The sequence below is a fragment of the Triticum dicoccoides genome, chromosome 4A (assembly GCF_002162155.2).
Source record: "Triticum dicoccoides isolate Atlit2015 ecotype Zavitan chromosome 4A, WEW_v2.0, whole genome shotgun sequence".
In the NCBI taxonomy this organism is placed as follows: domain Eukaryota; kingdom Viridiplantae; phylum Streptophyta; class Magnoliopsida; order Poales; family Poaceae; genus Triticum; species Triticum dicoccoides.
This window is the reverse complement of record NC_041386.1, coordinates 165,342,562-165,361,725: the sequence shown is the minus strand read 5'-3', so window position 1 is coordinate 165,361,725 and position 19,164 is coordinate 165,342,562. Positions and strand designations below refer to the sequence as shown.

Below are 19,164 nucleotides of genomic sequence, written 5' to 3'. Positions count from 1 at the left end.
AGGAGGCAGCCGGAGGCGAGGATAGGGCGTCGTTCGAGGGATGGTAGCGAGGGTGTCGTGCTGGTGCGAGCGAGATGGTGCAGTGGTCGCGTGCGAGACGAAGGGTGGTGGCCAAGGGACAAACTTGGACTCTTCGGCCTCATCGCCCTCGCATAGCCTCTCAGTACTCGGGGTCGCGCTCGTCGTTGACGTTGGCAGAGGTGGCTCCATGTGCAAGATGGCCATGGCACCGACAACGATGTGGCAAGCTCCGCCGCGGGATAAGCGAGATAGACACTGACCAACGCCGACATGTGCGAGCGGGGCAGCAGGTGTCGCGCTGGCGGGGTGCGGGGAGGGGTCAAAGACTATGACGGAGGATCAGCGGCCGGGAGGCTGCGGGCCTGTTGGTGTTGCAGGGATGCGGAACCGCTGGAGAATGGGAGAAGGTATTGCGTGGTCTGGCAGTAGACATGGAGGATGGGAGGCGCCGTGAAGTCTGGAGAGGAATGCGTGCGACGCTCCTTTTACGAAGTGCGTCGCGTCATGTGCAATCAAATCAGACCACGATCACGTCCTATTAATCTAGGATATTTTCCCTACAAAAACACGGTAGGTTGAATGGCGTTTTTTTGGATGGATAGGAACAAACGAGACAAATTGTCACCGCATACTTTATTTAATTATTAGGAAAGTACGGATCGTTGCATTAGGAAATTTGATATTAAAAATTAATTACCAGAAAACTGGATTTTATTGTTTGGTAACGTGCTATTGGTTCCTACTGATTCGTAACGTGGCTAGTTAGGAAAGAAGAAAAGGTTAGAAAAGTTTTTATTGGTAATGTGCTATCGGTTCCTGCCCGTTTATAAGGTATCTAGTTAGAAAACTTTAAAAAAGTCAGGAAAGTTTTTATTGTAAGGGTAAAAAAATCAATGTGAGGAGATATGATGATGGGATGTGAGACGAAGATAAACCAGACGAAAATAAATCATGATACTATTCAACCAACTGAAACATTAAGAGCGAATCAACTTATGGTTGAGTTGGTTAGATGGATAGTGGTATCCCCAACCCACCAGGGTTCAAATCCTGGTGCTCGCATTATTCCTGGATTTATTTCAGGATTTCCGGCGATGCGCTTTCAGTGGAAGGAGACGTTCCCGTCAACGACGAGGCGCCTACGGTGGCTTCGTAAATCTCAAGATGATATGCCGGCTCAGTCTCTCGGAGGTGCTCATAGGGGTTAGGGTGTGCGTGTGTGCGTTCATAGGGATGAGTATATGCGCGTGTATATGAGCGCTTGTGTCTGTACTGATGCTCAAAAAAAAAACTGAAACATATAAGAGAGGAGATATATAAAGTTAAAAAAAAAGCAAACGGTCGCAGGGCAATTACGCCCGAGGCCCCAGTGGGGAGCATTTCTACACGAATCCAGACAAAAGCCTCGCAAAACGAAATTACCCCCCCTTTGCTCCCGGACAAATTGCAGAAACACCCTCTCACGCAGATCTCCTCTCGTCCCAAGGCTCCGGCGATCTCTCTGGCTGTGTGAGCGGGAGAGATGGAGCTGTGGAGCAAGCTGAGGAGCCTCGACGCTTACCCCAAGGTGAACGAGGACTTCTACAGCCGCACCCTCTCCGGCGGACTCATCACCATCGTCTCCTCCCTCGCTATCCTCCTCCTCTTCTTCTCAGAGATCCGTACGTACCATCCCCTCTCTCCCGCATCGCCGTCCCAGATCCCTTTTAATTTCGTTTACTCTGTCACCGACATAGTTCGATCACGCCGTCCCGTCCCCGATGGCTTTGCTTGCCTTCCGATAATTACATGCGTTTCGGTGCGAAAATCGAGCATGTTTGATGCGGTTGAGACGTATGCTTGTTGGCCATGTTGTTGGTTTGAATTGAGAAATTAAAATAGTGGATGAAAAAATCGCAATTCTATTACTATCATGGTAGATGCATTTGGACTAGACTAGTTCTACCAGTGGTGCTGTTTGTTCTATTTTGATGCTATGTATGAGTTGATGACATCAGAGTCCCGGGATGGTGTGTGCGTGCACATTTGTGTGTGGATGTGCTGATGTGGTTAATCTTGCATCCATTAGATTGGCTATGCTGCTACCATGGTGAAGTTCTTTTCTTTGTTTAGTTAACATATAAGCTACCATCGTGGGACGGAGGGAGTACTAGAAATGGAGTTCCATTACTTATTTGATATACTTTGATGTAACCAATTGGAGTTGAATTAGATTGGGGGCACCTATAATTTTGTTCTCACTACAGGTTTCAGGATTTTTAGGATCAATATAAGGTGCAGCGATGCAGTGTCTTACCATCTTACTATGCTCATAAATTAATTTGGCACGCTAAAACTGTAAAGGGGGATGGTCTTGTTACATGTTGCAACTATATTTTCCTGAAATGCGGTGCTTCCCTTTGGTCACATTATGCATTAACTTATTGCTGTGTTAACTTATATGCAGGGTTGTATCTATATGCTGCTACAGAGAGTAAGCTCACAGTTGATACCTCAAGAGGGGAAAGGTTACATATCAATGTTAGTGCAGATGCTCATTCTGTCATTCCAAACTTTCCATTTGCCTGGTACTTCTAGCGAGTTTCGTCTATTTCTTTGGTGTTTAATGTTGGTCCTTCCATGCTTGTTAGACGTTTTGAAAGCATGTAACTAAGATCTTATTATACTCAATTGCGCATTTTTATCAGTTTGGCTTCATTTTTTGTATATTCTAAAACTCTATTTACCTTCCGTTCTGACAATGTCTGGAACTGATTTGCTTGTTAGACTTAGACAGCCTTCATTTTCTAGTCCAGACCTCCACAGGTTGGGAAATAATGAGCTTGATATTCTTAGATGTTGTATGGGCGATCTGTCATAAGAACCTTAAATAACTAGTGATAGCCAGCTAGCTGAAAATATTTGCCAAGCCGTCAAAGCCCAGACCATATATGCCATTCCTGGTGAGACACTTTCCATTCTTTTCACATTGCTAATAAACATGTTTGTTTTTGCAGTTTGATGTTACATTCCCCGCTCTTCCCTGTTCTCTTGTTGCTATTGATACTATGGATGTCAGTGGAGAGCAACATTATGATATAGTATGTGATACACTTTTCAACAGTTTCCCTCTTTTCTATTTTTATCATCATGTAAAATGTTTGCCGAGCTCTACTGCATATATCTGTTATCTTGTTTGAGATGCTGAATGACTACTTTGCAGAGACATGACATAATGAAGAAAAGAATTGATCATCTTGGTAATGTAATTGAATCGAGAAAAGATGGAGTTGGTTCCCCTAAGGTACGTTTTCCCAAACTGAAGTAGTGTGTTATTGAAACTATTGTATTTTTATCTAACAATTTATGATAACTTGAACTGCTTGTGTGTTTTAGCATGGCTAATTCAAGATCCATTGCAATTGATCAATCATAGTATAATCAGATCTTGAATTTGTGAATCTTTTTCTTTACTCTCAAGATAGCCGATACTATCGCTGATGAGTTTTGCCTCCATGGATTTTGAATGCTTGTATTGTAAGCTCGCTAGCTGCCTTGCAGTTGATAGTGACTGTTCATGTTATGCCTTTTGAGAACCACCTAGGGTTGAAATATAAAGTATTACTGTATTACTCCCTTTGTTTGTGCTTATAATGCATATTTTTTCAAGTACGGGGACCAACAAGTAGGCCACGCAACTGAAACAATATTTGAAGGACCATGCTATTCATGGTGTTATTATGGTTGTTTACTCATTGATGTTAAAGGAGGAGGGAATATGATTAAATAAAAGAAAACAAAATCTTAAATTTGCATGCATGTTATAGTATTTGTTAATAGCAAACCACAAGAATAGGCCGTATATTTGAAACACAGGGAGTAACTCTTCATGTTATATATTGGAAACCACAACACAGAACCAACCTGTGGTTGGATGGTTAGGAGGTTTGACGCTTTGTCAATCTCAAGACCCGCCGGCTCAGTCTTTCAGAGGTTTTCATAGGGGTAGGGTGTGCATGTGTGCGTTCATAGGGGTGAGTGTATGTACATATTTGTGAGCGTGCGTCTGTACTGTGATTCTCAAAAAAAAAAAAAAACACAATTGAGAAACCAATTACAATTCGTGCATATTCAGAGCATGGTGGCCTGGTGGGTGGTGCCTTGAAGTGACTGATATGTTTTTCCTATTAAAGATTAAATATATGTGCACAACATATGCATGTAATGGGGTATCATTCTTCCTTGACTTTGAGCTAACTTCTGGATCCTCTTCTAGATTGAAAGACCATTGCAGAATCATGGTGGAAGGCTTGACCACAATGAGGTTTACTGTGGGTCTTGTTATGGTTCCGAAGAGGTAGGTATCTCTAGTGCAATGATATCATGTGTTTATGTCAATCTTATGACCCTGACCATATACTTAAGCTTATTACTGCAATAATTTCATTTAGATTGAAAATATCATTAATATTGCACTTACAATTATACCAGTCAGATGACCAGTGTTGTAACTCCTGTGAAGAAGTTCGTGATTCCTATCGGAAGAAAGGTTGGGCACTCACTAACGTAGAATCAATTGATCAGGTATTGGACATTCATGTTCCTCCACTTCTATTTGATAGCATAATCTTGTTCCTGTACATTGTTCTTAGCAAATACTATCTCTGTAGTTCCCCATAGTGACATGTGATGTATTCCTTGGGTCCTCTGTCTGTTTATCTACTAAAAAGGAAGTTATTAAAGCAATAGCTTACAACAGTTAATTATAAACTCAGCAAACCACATGTGGTAGAGCACAAGCTGACTAATTTGTACCTGCGACATACGTTAAGTCATGTATCTTCATACTTAACAGATTCATCCTGATGTTGTCATATGCTAGTAGTAACTTGGTCTTCATCTAGTGATATGCTAGTAAGCATTCCCATTGGCTATGAAGTGTGCGTTCATCAAAAGAAGAATTTTATAATACAACTGTTTTTGTGTTATTGTTAGGTAAATATCACACTTCTCATTAGCTTCTATTTAGAACACATTGATTAATTTTTTGAAAGTCACATGAATATATAAATCCCTTTAGCTTATTATTGCATTCTGTTCCGTTCTTTTATGAAGTTAGTTTACTGTCGCTGCTGTCTGCCACTGATCAGTGTGGACTGCCTTTTGGTATTTTGCTTATTGTTATTTTCCTTTCTTTACACGCTCTTCAGTGCAAGAGAGAGGGCTTCGTTCAAAGGTTAAAAGACGAACAAGGCGAAGGTTGCAACATTCATGGGTTTGTAGATGTCAATAAAGTTGCTGGAAATTTTCACTTTGCCCCAGGAAAAAGCTTGGACCATGCATTCAACTTCCTTCAAGATATGTTGAACTTCCAGCCAGAAAATTACAATGCAAGTAGAATTATTTCCTTCTATTTACAGTCCAATTATTGTATTGAACGTAAACATGGACCTTTAATGGCCGACTACCCCCTTTCCCTGAAACAGATAAGCCACAAGATAAACAAACTGTCCTTTGGGAAAGAGTTTCCTGGTGTTATCAATCCTCTTGATGGGTACGATTCTGTGCTTACTGATCAGTTTCTCAATTCATGAAGCCGAACAACTTTTTTTTGTCTCTCTTTGGTTCACAATTTTCCATGTCCCTGATTCTCTCGAGTATTTCAGTGTAGAGTGGAAACAGGAGCAGACAACTGGATTAACAGGGATGTACCAGTATTTTGTGAAGGTAAGATGTTAGACACTGATCAAGCTATCATATTCCTCAATTGGTCTGCACACGCCTCCCAAACGGGGAGCTGGGTTAACGGAACAGAGTCTTACAAATTAGAAAATAAAAGGGGAAAACCCAGTTCAGTACAACTAGTCGATTGTTCTGTTCACTATTACGCTGCTATGTTTATGAAGAGATGCCGACCTTCTGCGTCAGTTTGCTAATCATCTCTTTTTTATACAGGTTGTTCCTACTATCTATACAGATATTAGGGGGCGAAAGATTCACTCAAATCAGGTAAACATCATGGTTTTTTTAATGTTTACTTTTTATTACCAAGCCAAAGTTTCTGGCCAATACTTAACTTCCATGTGCAGTTTTCTGTGACGGAGCACTTCAGAGAAGCAATTGGCCTCCCGAGGCCCCCGCCCGGTGTATATTTCTTCTACGAATTTTCACCAATTCAGGTTAGGAAAGGACCTCTTTTTATTTTATGTTGCTACTGTTGAAGCTTGAACTGCACTTAAGGAGAGTTCATCTACTGATAGTCTGCAACTTTGTATAGAAACAAAGCTTGTCCGCCCCCCCAAAAAGAGACCTATATCATGACTATATATATGGTGCTGTATGCTCGAAAAGAAGCATACACTACTGCATTTAATCCATTAGGTTCGTTTGTTTCTTATCATGAGGTGGCACTTTGACAGGTTGATTTTACTGAAGAGAACACATCGCTTCTTCACTTCCTGACAAACATATGTGCCATTGTTGGAGGTGTGTGATACACTTGTAACCATACGTTGGTGCTTTCCTTCCAAAATATATCCGCATGACAGAGGTGATAGAAATTTCTAACCCATGGTTGATCTTCACTCTGGTGGCAGGCATATTCACCGTGGCAGGCATCATAGATTCTTTTGTGTACCATGGTCATCGTGCGATCAAGAAGAAGATGGAGATCGGAAAGCTGGGGTAAATCCAAGTTGAGCAGCATCTAGGCAGGCAGGCAGCCAGTAGGACGGTAGCCAGAAGCTGAGCTGCCCTGGAAAGGCGAGCAGAGAGCTCAGGAGGAATTTTGGTCAATATTATATTATTGTAATACAGTTCCTAGTTGGTCGACTTTTGCTAATTATTTGATCCCAGAACATAGAGGTTTCTTGTTTCTTTCTTGTGTAAGCAGTCGGATCGCAGTGTTTGTGTTATAGGTCATCAAAGTCTTGTGTAACAACATTTTACATACTCAAAACCCTCAACTCAACGTTGCTGAAAACTCCATTTTGATCTGTTCCGCCGTATGTCATGGTACGATATAGGAGTAGTAGATGATAGATTGGCAATACTATTACTTGTGTCAGGCCGCCGCCTTATGAAAACTTGACCAAATACAGTACATTTGCCGGTATATTTGGTGGCGGCTTGCGTGAAACGTGCGAAAATAGGCGCGAGTGTCGTGTGGTGCGCGCGCAGTGGGCTTGTGGATTCGTCGCCTTCCCCCGGCGCGGCGGTGCCATCACCGCGGAGAAGGACGTATCATGGGATCCCCAATCCCAATCCCAATCCCAATCCCACGCACGGTCATCGCCGGCAGGGAAAGCCCCCCATCACATCATCATCCTTGCCTTTTTCCTTGTCAGATGAAGAGGATCATCAAAAGAAAGAAAGAGAGCAGAAAGCGGGAGGAGACGAATGGAACAAGGGAGGGACACGGAGGCGGAGGGGAACAAGCAGGCGGGTATCGGGCTTAATTGCGTGAGAGCGATCGGAGTGGGGGAATGTGCTCATGTTCCTGGCCGCCAAAGGCCCGGACAGGAGGAATATATATCACCAAAGTTGGATCCATCCATCCATCAAATGATGCGATGCCATGCGAGAGTGATCGCTCTGTCAGAGCAACTGCTGTGCTCTCTCTCCCTCCCTCCGACTCCGACGACGCAGCCCAGTGTAGCGTGGGTGGAGTGTCCCGGTCGGATCAATCAATCAATGGTGGAGTGGCAAAAGGATGATGTCTCCGGGCACGATGCCACTCTACTCTACTCCTGCTACTACTACTTTGTAAGCTCATTACGACTGTTGAGTGTTGGATTCAGTTTCTATTTCAGTTTCAATGCTAGGAACAAGCACTCCGTGGAGCAAAAAAGTGCTCCTAGTATATACATTACTCAATGGGAAAAGCGTATGTACGTAGTATCATCGACCATCGTATAAACGATGCGCCCTCAGGACGCGAGCGTGGCACCAAATGTAGCAGTACTGCGTACGAAATTGGCCCCCTGTCACCATCTCTTCCGCTCCACGCCTTCTTCGAAAAAAACAACAACTATCTATTCCAATTTAAGAGCATCGGAGCACATTAAACGCGCACAGTTTTAAAACCACCATTGCGATGTGATACGTCGACGATATGGGCGGGCGTGAAATATAAATAATAATTTAATTATTCCCGTCTGAAGATCCTCAAGTGTGTGTGTGTGTGTGTCCCTCTCCGACTGTGATTGTTTGCTCCAGACGAGACGGCTGGAGTTAGGGTTAGCTCACTCATCCATTCATTCATTAATCTACAGGGAAACAGCTCCTTTCCACCGCTTCGCTTCAGGACAACAGCTGTTGTTTAAATACCACCGGTGGTGGTACGAGAGATGGATTGATTTATTAGGTGATGATGCTGTTGCTTTACAAGCTTACATATAAAAACTCAATATGGTCGAGCAGGCCCGGGAATTGCCATTGTGGCCCATGTTCCTGTCCCCGTTCCTTAGTGGACATATATTCTCTGCCACTGCTACTAGAGTTCCTTCAGCGAATAGACAAGCTGTGATCACGACAGGTTCAGACGCAACCAGTAGTAGTAGTATGATTTATCCTTCTGCTTCTTTAAACTTGTATGCAATATGTGTAGCATATATCTATCTAGTTTCGTGCCGCTAGTTTGAAAGGGAGAGCTATGTTGGTGGATGAAAAATATAGACACCATATGTTATTCTTTTCATCATTAGTATAATAAAGCCGATGAAGTAGCCTTTCTGGATAGCCGAATACATTCTCTCTTTTCTTCTTCTTCTTCTTCTTCTTCCAGCGGCAAGACAAGAGAAGGCCAGCGACGCCACGCTGGAGGCTAATAGTTTTTGAAGATACGGATTAGAGACTAACCGCAATGTACTAGTACTAGTAGTAGTTTATTAGCCCATGTGGCGAGCGGGACTAATATTCCCTCGTCCTGCACACCACACCACCAATGCAAATGCATATGCGGCCGTTGGTTTAATTAGCCACGGGAAATGAGATGAAGGTTGACCTGGCTGGATGTGGTTTCAGGCCTCAACATGTCTGTCCGTCTGGATAATGCTCACATGCATGCATGGCGAGAACGATCCGGGTGTCTATCCATCCATCCTTGAGAATTTGAGATAGATGGCTTGCTGAGTGCTTGTTGCTCAAGACAGTTGAGACGATGCATGGTCTTAATGTTGGTGATTTTAGCTGATGATGATGGGTGTGCTGTTAAGTGTTAAGTAGCATTCATGCCCATCATGATTCTGGCACTGTTTGCTGTGCCTGTGCCGGCTCATTGCTCCAGTTTCTGTCATTACCCATTAGATTAGATGGAGTCCATCAGGGATCACACACATCAGTGACCATAACCCATTACACAGACAGACAGACAGACGGAGAAGAACATGAGCAAAGCGATTGGCCTTTAACCCAACCACCGTCCAAAAGCCCTAGAATGTTTCCTTTTCATCCATTTCATTTCATTTTAGTACACTTGTGCAAAAACTAATCCTTATTGGAGTAGCAGCAACAGAGCGTACTCTCCCTCGCTTACCTTTTCTTCTTCTTCCTCTAACTTCGCAGCGCACTCCTCCACCAGCTCCTCCACAACAGACAGACCAGATTAATCAATGAAATCCAGGATCACAGCACAGCACAGCACAGCTGCTCCATTACATTACATCAACACAAGAAAATGCGTTTTGTTTTACGCAGTCACTAACCTAACGCCAAAAAATATATATAGTGCTACCAAAATGCATGCTCATCCAACCAACAATCACTAGCACCGGTGGTTGGTAACCAACAGGAACTCATGGATAGCCCAAGGAATCAAACAGCTGGAAAACATGCTATGTCTAGCCTAACCCCCTCTGTAATCGCGACACACACATGTCATCCACAGCAGCTCACAATGCAAACCCAGCAAAGCATGCCATTATCTCCATCCTTACACAGTTTTGGTGCCTTCCTCCTCCCACAAGTCAAGGATGATTATCACATAATAATAAAGATCAAGGCATCTCATCTGCCTCCCACACAGCAAGCATTTTGACAATGTCCATCTCGTCCAATTCCGGGTCAATAATGCGTGCGTGGATTACATTACTACTAGTACAACACAAAGAAAAAGTAGTAGTAGCATATGCACTCCGGAATAGATTTGCCTAGTCTGGCACAAGAATGTGCAGTGCAGATCAAGTAAGTAAGCCGATCCGAATTGCTGTATGGATGGATATTGTGTGCATCGCGGAAAGCTTATCCCCAACACTAAGTAACTCTCATCTCAGTCCGGCTAGGAACAAGGGTTAGAGAGTGCAAGAGAGAAGCAATAGGATTACCATTCTTGACAATTGGATTAGGATAGGAGCAAATGCAAATTCAGGGCCGCACCAACGTGGGAGCTTATCCTGAAGCACCAGTGGTTTAGTTTCCTGGTCACAAACTCACACTACCTCGGTTTAGATATGCAGTCTCCTCCTTTTCATGTTGATGAGGAAAGCTCAACTTCTTATTCACTACTGTAGTATAAATTGCAGACAATTTTATATTGAGAACAATGATATAGTAAGTACTATGTGGTAATGTCGTATCACTTCATTTCATTCATCCATTAATCGATCACATCACATCACCGCAACGAAATGATGCTAAGGCAGTAGCGAAGAAATGAGATACTACGTAGTATGAGACATGATCGCTGCTGTTACAAACAACAAGTAACACCTCGGTGTGCCTGCCTGCCTGCCTGCCACTGAGCAGAGCTGAAGCCAACAGAGCAGAGCAATCTATCCGGTGGCCATCGCCATCGCCATCGCCATCGCCATCGCGCAAGGATTAGAATCCGTTCATCTCTAGCAGGTAGGTGCGGCGCTTGCTGAGCATCGCCACGGCCTCCCTGAAGGGCCCGTCGAAGGCGCCGGCCACGAACTCGTCCAGCTCCTTGCGCCCACCGCCGATGCCGCCGGCCTCGCCCACGGGCTTGATCACCACCAGCGTCGCGCCCTGGATCCTCGTCCCGTCCGACAGCTCCAGCATGGGCGCGTATCGGAGCTTCATGTTGCAGGCCGGCACCTGCGTGCGGTTGGCGGCGGCGGCGGCGGCGGCGAGCGGCTTGTCGGTGAACTCCTTGAGCTGCGGGCGCTCCATGCACAGCGTGCCCTGGCCGTGCGCGTCCGTCAGCTCCACGCGCTCCAGGGTGGGGTGCTCCTTGACGATCTCGCGGAGGAGGTAGTGCCTGGTGGCCGCAGCGATGAGCGAGCTGATGGTCCACACCACGCGCAGCTTCAGCCCGCCGTTGGTGTAGAAGGACTCGGGTATGCTCCCATTGTCGTCGTCCCCCTGCGAGGCGTCGTGCTCGTCCGGGGCCCCGGAGGCGGAGGCGGAGGCGGAGGGCGGGTGCGAGGCGTGCTCCAGCCTTGTCCCGCCCAGGATGACGCAGCTCTGGAGCGTGGTGCCGAAGACGGCCTTCCACCTGAGGAGGACGCCGTCGTCGGTGCCGACGTCGGAGACTGGGAGCTCCATGCGGAGGTTGCGGATGCTGCTGAAGTTCTTGAGCACCTGCGCGGGCGAGTGGTGCGGCGCGTGCTTGGCGGCCGCGTGGCCGGCGGGCCTGGCCCCGGCGTCGCAGTGTCCGCCGAAGGGCTTGAGCACGGCGAGGAGCACGGTCTTGAGGAGGCCGGAGAGGACGCCGCGCTGGCGCGGGAGGGCGAGCGCGTCGTCGGCGTCGGCGGCGGCGATGACGCGGTCGATGCGGAGGCAGGCGTCGTCGACGAGCGGGACGAGCGCGTTGAAGCGGCGCGAGACGGCGGAGCAGCGGCCGAGCGAGCGCGCGTCGGCGAGCTTGTTGAAGATGAGGAGCACCAGCGAGTCCGGCACGCTGTCGAAGTGGTCCTCCCCCTGCAGCTGCGCCAGGAGCAGGTCCTCGGCGAACACCCGGTGCCTGGACTGCATTCTGGCTTCAGCTGTGGCGCGCGCGCGAGAGAGACAGCGGCAGCAGCAGGAGGAGGAGGTGGAGTTGGTGAGGTTCCGGTTGGAGGAGGATGAAGAGGGTGGTGGTGATGGTGAGTAATGGATGGCGAGGGGGAGAGAGTTATAAAGGCGCGCGAGCGAGACCTCTCCTCTTGTTTAACTCCATGACTCGCTGTCGGGCACCACCCTAATCCTAATCATACCGTTAAGAGAGAGGGAGGGAGAGAGCAGGACGACCATTTTTCTTCTTCTTTTCTTTACCTCCCCTTGTTTCTTCTTCCTCCCTGTGCTCCTTACCAGTAGGCAGGCAGTAGCCATTGTTCAGTGCATTTTTTTAAAAAAAAAATCAAACTTCATAAACTTTGATCAAGTTTGTAGAGAAAAACTTATACATCTAGAATATTAAATACATATTCTTACTTCTTAGATACATCAAGAGGACAACCTCTCCTCCCACGTCACACGTGGAAACTCTAAAGTTTGTAATGTTTGACTTTTCAGAAAATCTGCATACGCTACGTTATGGATACACTAGGTGTAATTGCCAGTGACAAAAGAAAGGCATGTAGGTATGGATGGAGTACTAGGACGTACAAAAACGTGCAACTTCATTTTCTCCCAGCACGAAAATGTGCACCCTACCTGTCTAGCACAGTGCTCATTTCCGTTGGGGTTGGGCTAATGAGAGTACCACGTATCCAAGCAAAAAGGCGGGCCTGCTTTTCTCGTGACCGGTTTACCAGGCAGGCGGGAATAAGAATCGGATACGGCTCCGCACGACGCACGCCCACGCACACAGTGTGACTCCACTCCACTGCCTTGCCAATTGCCAATTGCCATAACCCAACTCAACTGCTTCTTTTTACCAACTCAACCAAACACAAGCCTATATAGCTCATCAGAGAGGACGGCGTTGCAGTCCAATGCAAGGAGTAGCACTTATTTTGCACCGTTTCATGCTAGGGTAGGCTGTTAGAGCAACTCCAACGTGTCGACCTAAACCAACACGCAGTTTGTTTGTTTGGGTCGGTGTGTACGGCTTCTTTCGTGTTTGGGTTGACGGTGCTCCCAACGCGCTTATATACTCAAAGTTTTATAACCAAAGTTCACATAATTTAAACAAGTACAACTATTTCATAGTTTCACAATCAAAGTTCACATAATACGAACAAATACAAATATTTCATAGTTTCACAACCAAACAATATTGCATGGCTTACAAGCTAAAATGGTCACAAATACATTTGAAAAAAAAGTTGATACATCTATTGGTTCCCGACGTGAGCCTACATATGCTAAACCAAATCATCTTGTAGTTAAATGTGAGTTTTCCAATCACGTATTTGATGATAAAATTCGGTGAACTGTGCGTGCAAACGTTGTCGCTCCTCCATGCATAGGCACAACATTTTCACCCTGAAATTGAAACCCTTGATCATAGATTTCATCCTCGCTCTCATCCTCTACGATCACGTTGTGCATGATCACACAAGCAGTCATCCTCTCCCATAATTTCTTTGTGCTCCATGTTCTAGCAGGACACCGATCTAGATTGAAAAACACCGAAAGCACGCTCCACATCCTTTCTAGCACTCCCTTGTGCTTGGGCAAATCCCTTCCTCTTCTCTCCTATTGGGTTGGGGATTATCTTCACAAGAGTAGTCCACTAAGTAGAAGCCAACCTTTCCCAGAGCATCCTCCTTATGCTCGAAATAGTTATCGTACGCCACCAACCCTCCCGGATACGGTTGAACAAATGTCTAGCTGTCCGAAAGCGGCACCGGAATAGGTTGTGTTTGAAGAGCGGGCCAGGGGACTGGAAGTAGTCCCGCCAGAGTAGGCAATAACCGCTCTCTCTGTTGTGATTCAACGCCGGAGTATGCCCCATAGTCGAGGCCCGAAACACCGGCCGCTACCTACTAATGTGGTCATGGACGCCCAAACAGCAACCACCATCTCCTCACCGCCGGACGACGAGTCATCTGAATCGCAAATGAAATTGTTGAAAAAGTACTCGTCGCCACTGTCCATTTGTACCTTGCGGAGAAATGTCGAACACCTTGTGGGCATGGTTGAAGAAGCCAGATATATAGCCAGAACCCGTCACAGACCAAGCCGCAAAAACTCGATACACGAATCACCGGACAACACATGACACTATCAGTAAACTGGGCCAACCGGATACGACACCACAATGGCAGTATGAGCCCGACAAGCCACTATTGACACATGGACGTTGGCAGGGTAAACAGTTATTTCAACAAGTGGGAAGACACCGACACAACCGTCACAAGGACGATTCAACGCATAGGATCAACACAGAAAATCATGTCAATACCAGATGGACAATCCCAGTAGCAAGGCTTGATATCAAATCATCAATAGGACAGGATACATCGAAGATGATATCAGAAAGGATTGGTGTCAGATGATCAGAATTCAACCCCAATAATTCTCGAGATCCAGCATTGCGGTATGAATCAAGGCAGTTAGAAATTGTCAGTATTCACAAAGGAGCAAGACATCCAACATCCATAGAAACCCCCAAGGTATGTTTCCTTCCGGGAAAGGTAAACCCGGAAATCTTGAGGACGAGATTTTCTTAAGAGGGGTAGGTTTGTAACACCCCGGTTTTCAGTCCCGGAGAATTCCTTTTCCAGAGCTGACACCTGTCATTTTATTTTGGTGTTCTTGGGTTTTATTTCCACTCTTGTGTTTATGTTAGAGTATTGACTTGCCTAGTTACTTGGAATTAGGGTTTAGCCCCAAAACCCTAATTGCCCTCCGTAGTATTTTAAACCCTATAAGCCACCATTACACTGCAAGACCCATTTGCCTTGCACCACAAACCACCAAATTATTTTTGGATCTCCTCCTACCCATACCTTCACCATTTCCATCCACTAATGCCTAAACCCAATCCTAGCCTTGACTAGAGCATCCAGTTAGGGTTTTTGCCAACTCTACCAAGTTGTGAAGCAAGTGTATTTTGCCATTGTCCACTGAAGCTGAAATTTTGCATGCACAAACATACATGCACCTCATGACCATCCACCAAATTTGAGCAGCATACACCCACCACAACTCCCTTCACAATTTTCCAAAGTTTGCATCCAGATAATGACATTGTGAAGGAAGTATATTTTGCATGCACCCAAATGAGCTAAAATTTGTCATGATGCTCAACCATGACAAATCACCACTACCACCTCATTTTCAGCATTTCCTACCACACCATTTGAACCCAACAACTTCCCAAAGTTTCTGTCCAGAAATGAAGCTTACAGAGGAAGTGCTAGCTACACTTGTCCATTAGCTACACAAAATTCAAATGGCAAATTACAAACACTTGGTAGCAGAAACATCTTCTAGAATCTCTAGTCGTTATCCCGTCAATCTAGGTCCCTACCTCTGCACCCCTAGAACCTTCCACCTATGCCCTACACACCAGACAAGGCAAGCTCTACCAATTTTGCCCGGAGCCCCTAATGCCAGTGGTGGCCACGTGTTTGGCATGCTGCCAACACACTCTGGACGCGAGCAGTGCCACGCTCGTCGCCGTCCGCTCCCACAGCCGGCCCTCGGCGCGTCCAGCCAAGCGATTGCGCTGGCCTAATCCCCTATGCCTCCCCGGACCCCTTACCTTTCCTAGAATCCACCGGAGCTCACTATCGCATCGCCATCATCTCCTGCAGAATCCAATCGAGATCAAGTTCGCTCGTGCCCTCGCGGCCGAGCCCCTCCCTTCGCTCTTCACAGCCTCTAGCGGCCGACATCTGCGCCCCTACGAGTCCGTGACGAGTAGCCCGCGCCGGCTTGCCCCATCGCTTGCCAGAGCTAGCTCTGGACCCCGGCCATGGTCGACGGCTTCCTTATCCCTGGCCTCGCCTCCGGCCTGTATAAGGACCCCTAGGGCTCCTCTCAAACTTGCACCATCTCACTTTCCCTCCCAGCTCCCTCCTAGCCGAAGCTCTCGCCCTCTCCCTCTCCAATTTTGCTGCACGTCCACCATCGCCTACGCCTTGGCCTAGATCGGTTTGAGCACCTCCACCCTCCCATACTCCAATTCACCTCCCTAACCAGCCACCACCACCATCCAGAGGCCCCTACACGCCTCATTTCCCTCGCCGGCAGCCTGCCCTCTCCACTCCATCTCCACCCGTCTCCGTGCTCCGCCCCACCCGTGATGACCCACAAGTATAGGGGATCAATTGTAGCTCTTTTCGATAAGTAAGAGTGTCGAACCCAACGAGGAGCAGAAGGAAATGACAAGTGGTTTTTAACAAGGTAATGTCTGCAAGTGCTAGAATTGTAAGTAGCAGAGTAGTTTGATAGCAAGATAATTTGTAACGAGCAAGTAACGATAGTAGTAGCAAAAGTGCAGCAAGGTAGCCCAATCCATTTGAGGCAAAGGACAGGCCAAAACGGTCTCTTATGATAAAAAAAGTGTTCTTGAGGGTACACGGGAATTTCATCTAGTCACTTTCATCATGTTGGTTCAATTTGTGTTCGCTACTTTGATAATTTGATATGTGGGTGGACCGGTGCTTAGGTGCTGTTCTTACTTGAACAAACCTCCTACTTATGATTAACCCTCCCGCAAGCATCTACAACTACGAGAAAAGTATTAAGAATAAATTCTAACCATAGCATTAAAATTTTGGATCCAATCGGTCCCTTACGGAATAACGCATAAAATAGGGTTTAAGCTTCTATCACTCTCGCAACCCATCATCTAATTGGTACTCCACAATGCATTCCCTTAGGCCCAAATATGGTGAAGTGTCATGTAGTCAACGTTCACATGACACCACTAAGGCAATCACAACATACATACTATCAAAATATCGAACACATATCAAGTTCACATGATTACTTGCAACATGATTTCTCCTGTGACCTCAAGAAAAAAAGTAACTACTCACAAATGATAAACATGCTCATGATCAGAGGATTATTAAATAGCATTTTGGATCTGAACATATAATCTTCCACCAAATAAACCATATAGTAATCAACTACAAGATGTAATCAACACTGCTAGTCACCCACAAGCACCAATATATAGTTCCGGTAACAAGATTGAACACAAGAGATGAACTAGGGTTTGAGATGAGATGGTGTTGTTGAAGATGTTGATGGAGATTGCCCTCCCCAAGATGGGAGAGTTGTTGGTGATGATGATGACGATGATTCCCCCCTCTGGGAGGGAAGTTCCCCCGGCGGAATCGCTCCGTCGGAGGGCAAAAGTGCTCCTGCCCTAGTTCCGCCTCGAGGCGGCGACGCTCCGTCCCGAAAGTCCTCTCCTTATTTTTTCTAGGTCAAAATGACTTATATACCAGAAGATGGGCACCAGAGGTGGGCCTGGGTGAGCACAACCCACCAGGGCGCGCCTGGGCTCCCTGGCGCGCTTAGGTGGGTTGTGCCCACCTGGTGGGCCCCCTTTGGTAGTTATTTGCTCCAATAATTCTCGAATATTCCATAAAAAATCCTTGTGAAGTTTCAGCTCATTTGGAGTTGTGCAGAATAGGTAGCCTGACGTAGCATTTTCTGGTCCAGATTTCCAGCTGCCGAAGTTCTCCCTCTTTGTGTATACCTTGCATATTATGAGATAAAAGGCATTTGAATTACTCCAAAAAGCATTATTATGGATAAAACATTATAAATAACAGTAAAAACATGATGAAAAATGGACGTATCAACTCCCCCAAGCTTAGACCTCGCTTGTCCTCAAGCGAAAACCAAAATCGAAAAACATGTCCACATGCTTTGAGAGGAGGTGTCGATAAAAATAAAATACGGACATAGAAGCATCATGTTGATTATTATAACAACAATAAAATTAAACATAAGACTTTTATCATATACTTCTCATGAATAAGTAAAAGTTCATCACACAATCGAAGTATGAAGCAAAAACTCTATTAAAAACCAACAAACTATGTTCTCAATCAACTTTGCAACTATAATTCATCATCTTTCTAGGAAGGGTCACGTATCGGAGCCTTTAGGCAAGTCCACATACTCAACCAACATATAGTCTTTTATGATTGGTAACACTCACCTCGTACACATGAGCAAAACGTTTCAACTGGACACATATAAAGATAGGGGCTTATAGTTTCGCATCCCAACCTATTCACCTCAAGGGTGATGTCAACAATAATAACTCATGCTATCTATATTCAAACTGACATATGTGCCTAGATCTTTCCTCACCACATGATGCCTGCCAAAGGAGAAAAATAAAAAGGAAAAGAAGGAAAACTTTGACTCTTTGCATAAAAGTAAATACATAAAAGTAAAAGATAGGCCCTTCACAGAGGGAAGCAGAGGTTGTCATGCGCTTATTTGTTTGTATGCTCAATCCCTTAATGCAAAAGAACGTCACGTTACATTGCCCTTTGTGATAGCGACCTCTATTATGCAGTCTGTCGCTTTTATTCTTCACCATCACAAGTTCGTGCAACGCTCAATTTTCTCTTACACTAAATGATCACACACATTTAGAAGCAATTTTTATTGCCTTTTGCACCGATGACAACTTACTTGAGGGACCTTGCTCAATCCCTAGGTAGGTATGGTGGACTCTTGAAAATAAGATTTGGGTTTAAGGGGTTTTGGATGCACAAGTAGTATCTCTACTTAGTGCGGAATTTTTGGCTAGCAAAGATAGGGGGAAAGCACCACATGTTGAAGGATCTATGACAATATGACTTCTATGTGAATATAAACAAACATAAACCATTACGTTGTCTTCCTTGTCCAACGTCAACAATTTTGGCATATAATTTTTTGATGAGGGCTCACAATCACAAAAGATTTCTAGGATAGTATACTTATATGTGAATCTTCTCTTCCCTTATTAATTCTTTCATGAGTTGCATCATTGACTAATGTTATGTCTGTCAATCTCTAATAAAATTTTCTACTTATACTTTTCCTTATGTGGTGTCATCACCTACCATAGGATTAGCATATGATCTTTTCTTCACTTATTTATTTCCTTTCTTTTATTCTTTATTATTTCTTTTTCTTTTATTTTCAACATGAAAGTGGAGAAAACATAAACTCAAACTAAACTTTATTATATAACTTGCACACGATTACAAGGATAGAACACTAAGCAAACTCTCAAAGAAGAAAGGATCGAACTAAACTTTTATTCACCTAAAACAAAAGATCGAACTAAAATAAATAAAGGCAAAAAGA

At 45.2% G+C, this 19,164-nt stretch overlaps 2 protein-coding genes across 2 annotated transcripts; one reads left to right on the top strand and one right to left on the bottom strand.

The window, feature by feature from the left end:
• The first annotated feature begins 1,448 nt into the window (after window positions 1-1,448).
• On the top strand, window positions 1,449-6,995 carry LOC119285550 (endoplasmic reticulum-Golgi intermediate compartment protein 3-like). Its single transcript, XM_037564847.1, has 13 exons — window positions 1,449-1,682; window positions 2,468-2,541; window positions 3,018-3,101; window positions 3,224-3,304; window positions 4,277-4,357; window positions 4,492-4,584; window positions 5,211-5,390; window positions 5,487-5,554; window positions 5,667-5,727; window positions 5,956-6,009; window positions 6,090-6,179; window positions 6,420-6,486; window positions 6,597-6,995. Exons 1-13 carry the CDS (start codon window positions 1,544-1,546, stop codon window positions 6,686-6,688), a joined length of 1,164 nt encoding a protein of 387 aa, XP_037420744.1. The 5' UTR covers window positions 1,449-1,543; the 3' UTR covers window positions 6,689-6,995.
• A 3,551-nt stretch (window positions 6,996-10,546) lies between these two features.
• On the bottom strand, window positions 10,547-12,061 carry LOC119285549 (F-box protein At5g46170-like). Its single transcript, XM_037564846.1, has one exon. The coding sequence runs from the start codon at window positions 11,932-11,934 to the stop codon at window positions 10,819-10,821; it is 1,116 nt and encodes a 371-aa protein (XP_037420743.1). The 5' UTR covers window positions 11,935-12,061; the 3' UTR covers window positions 10,547-10,818.
• Window positions 12,062-19,164: the final 7,103 nt, after the last annotated feature.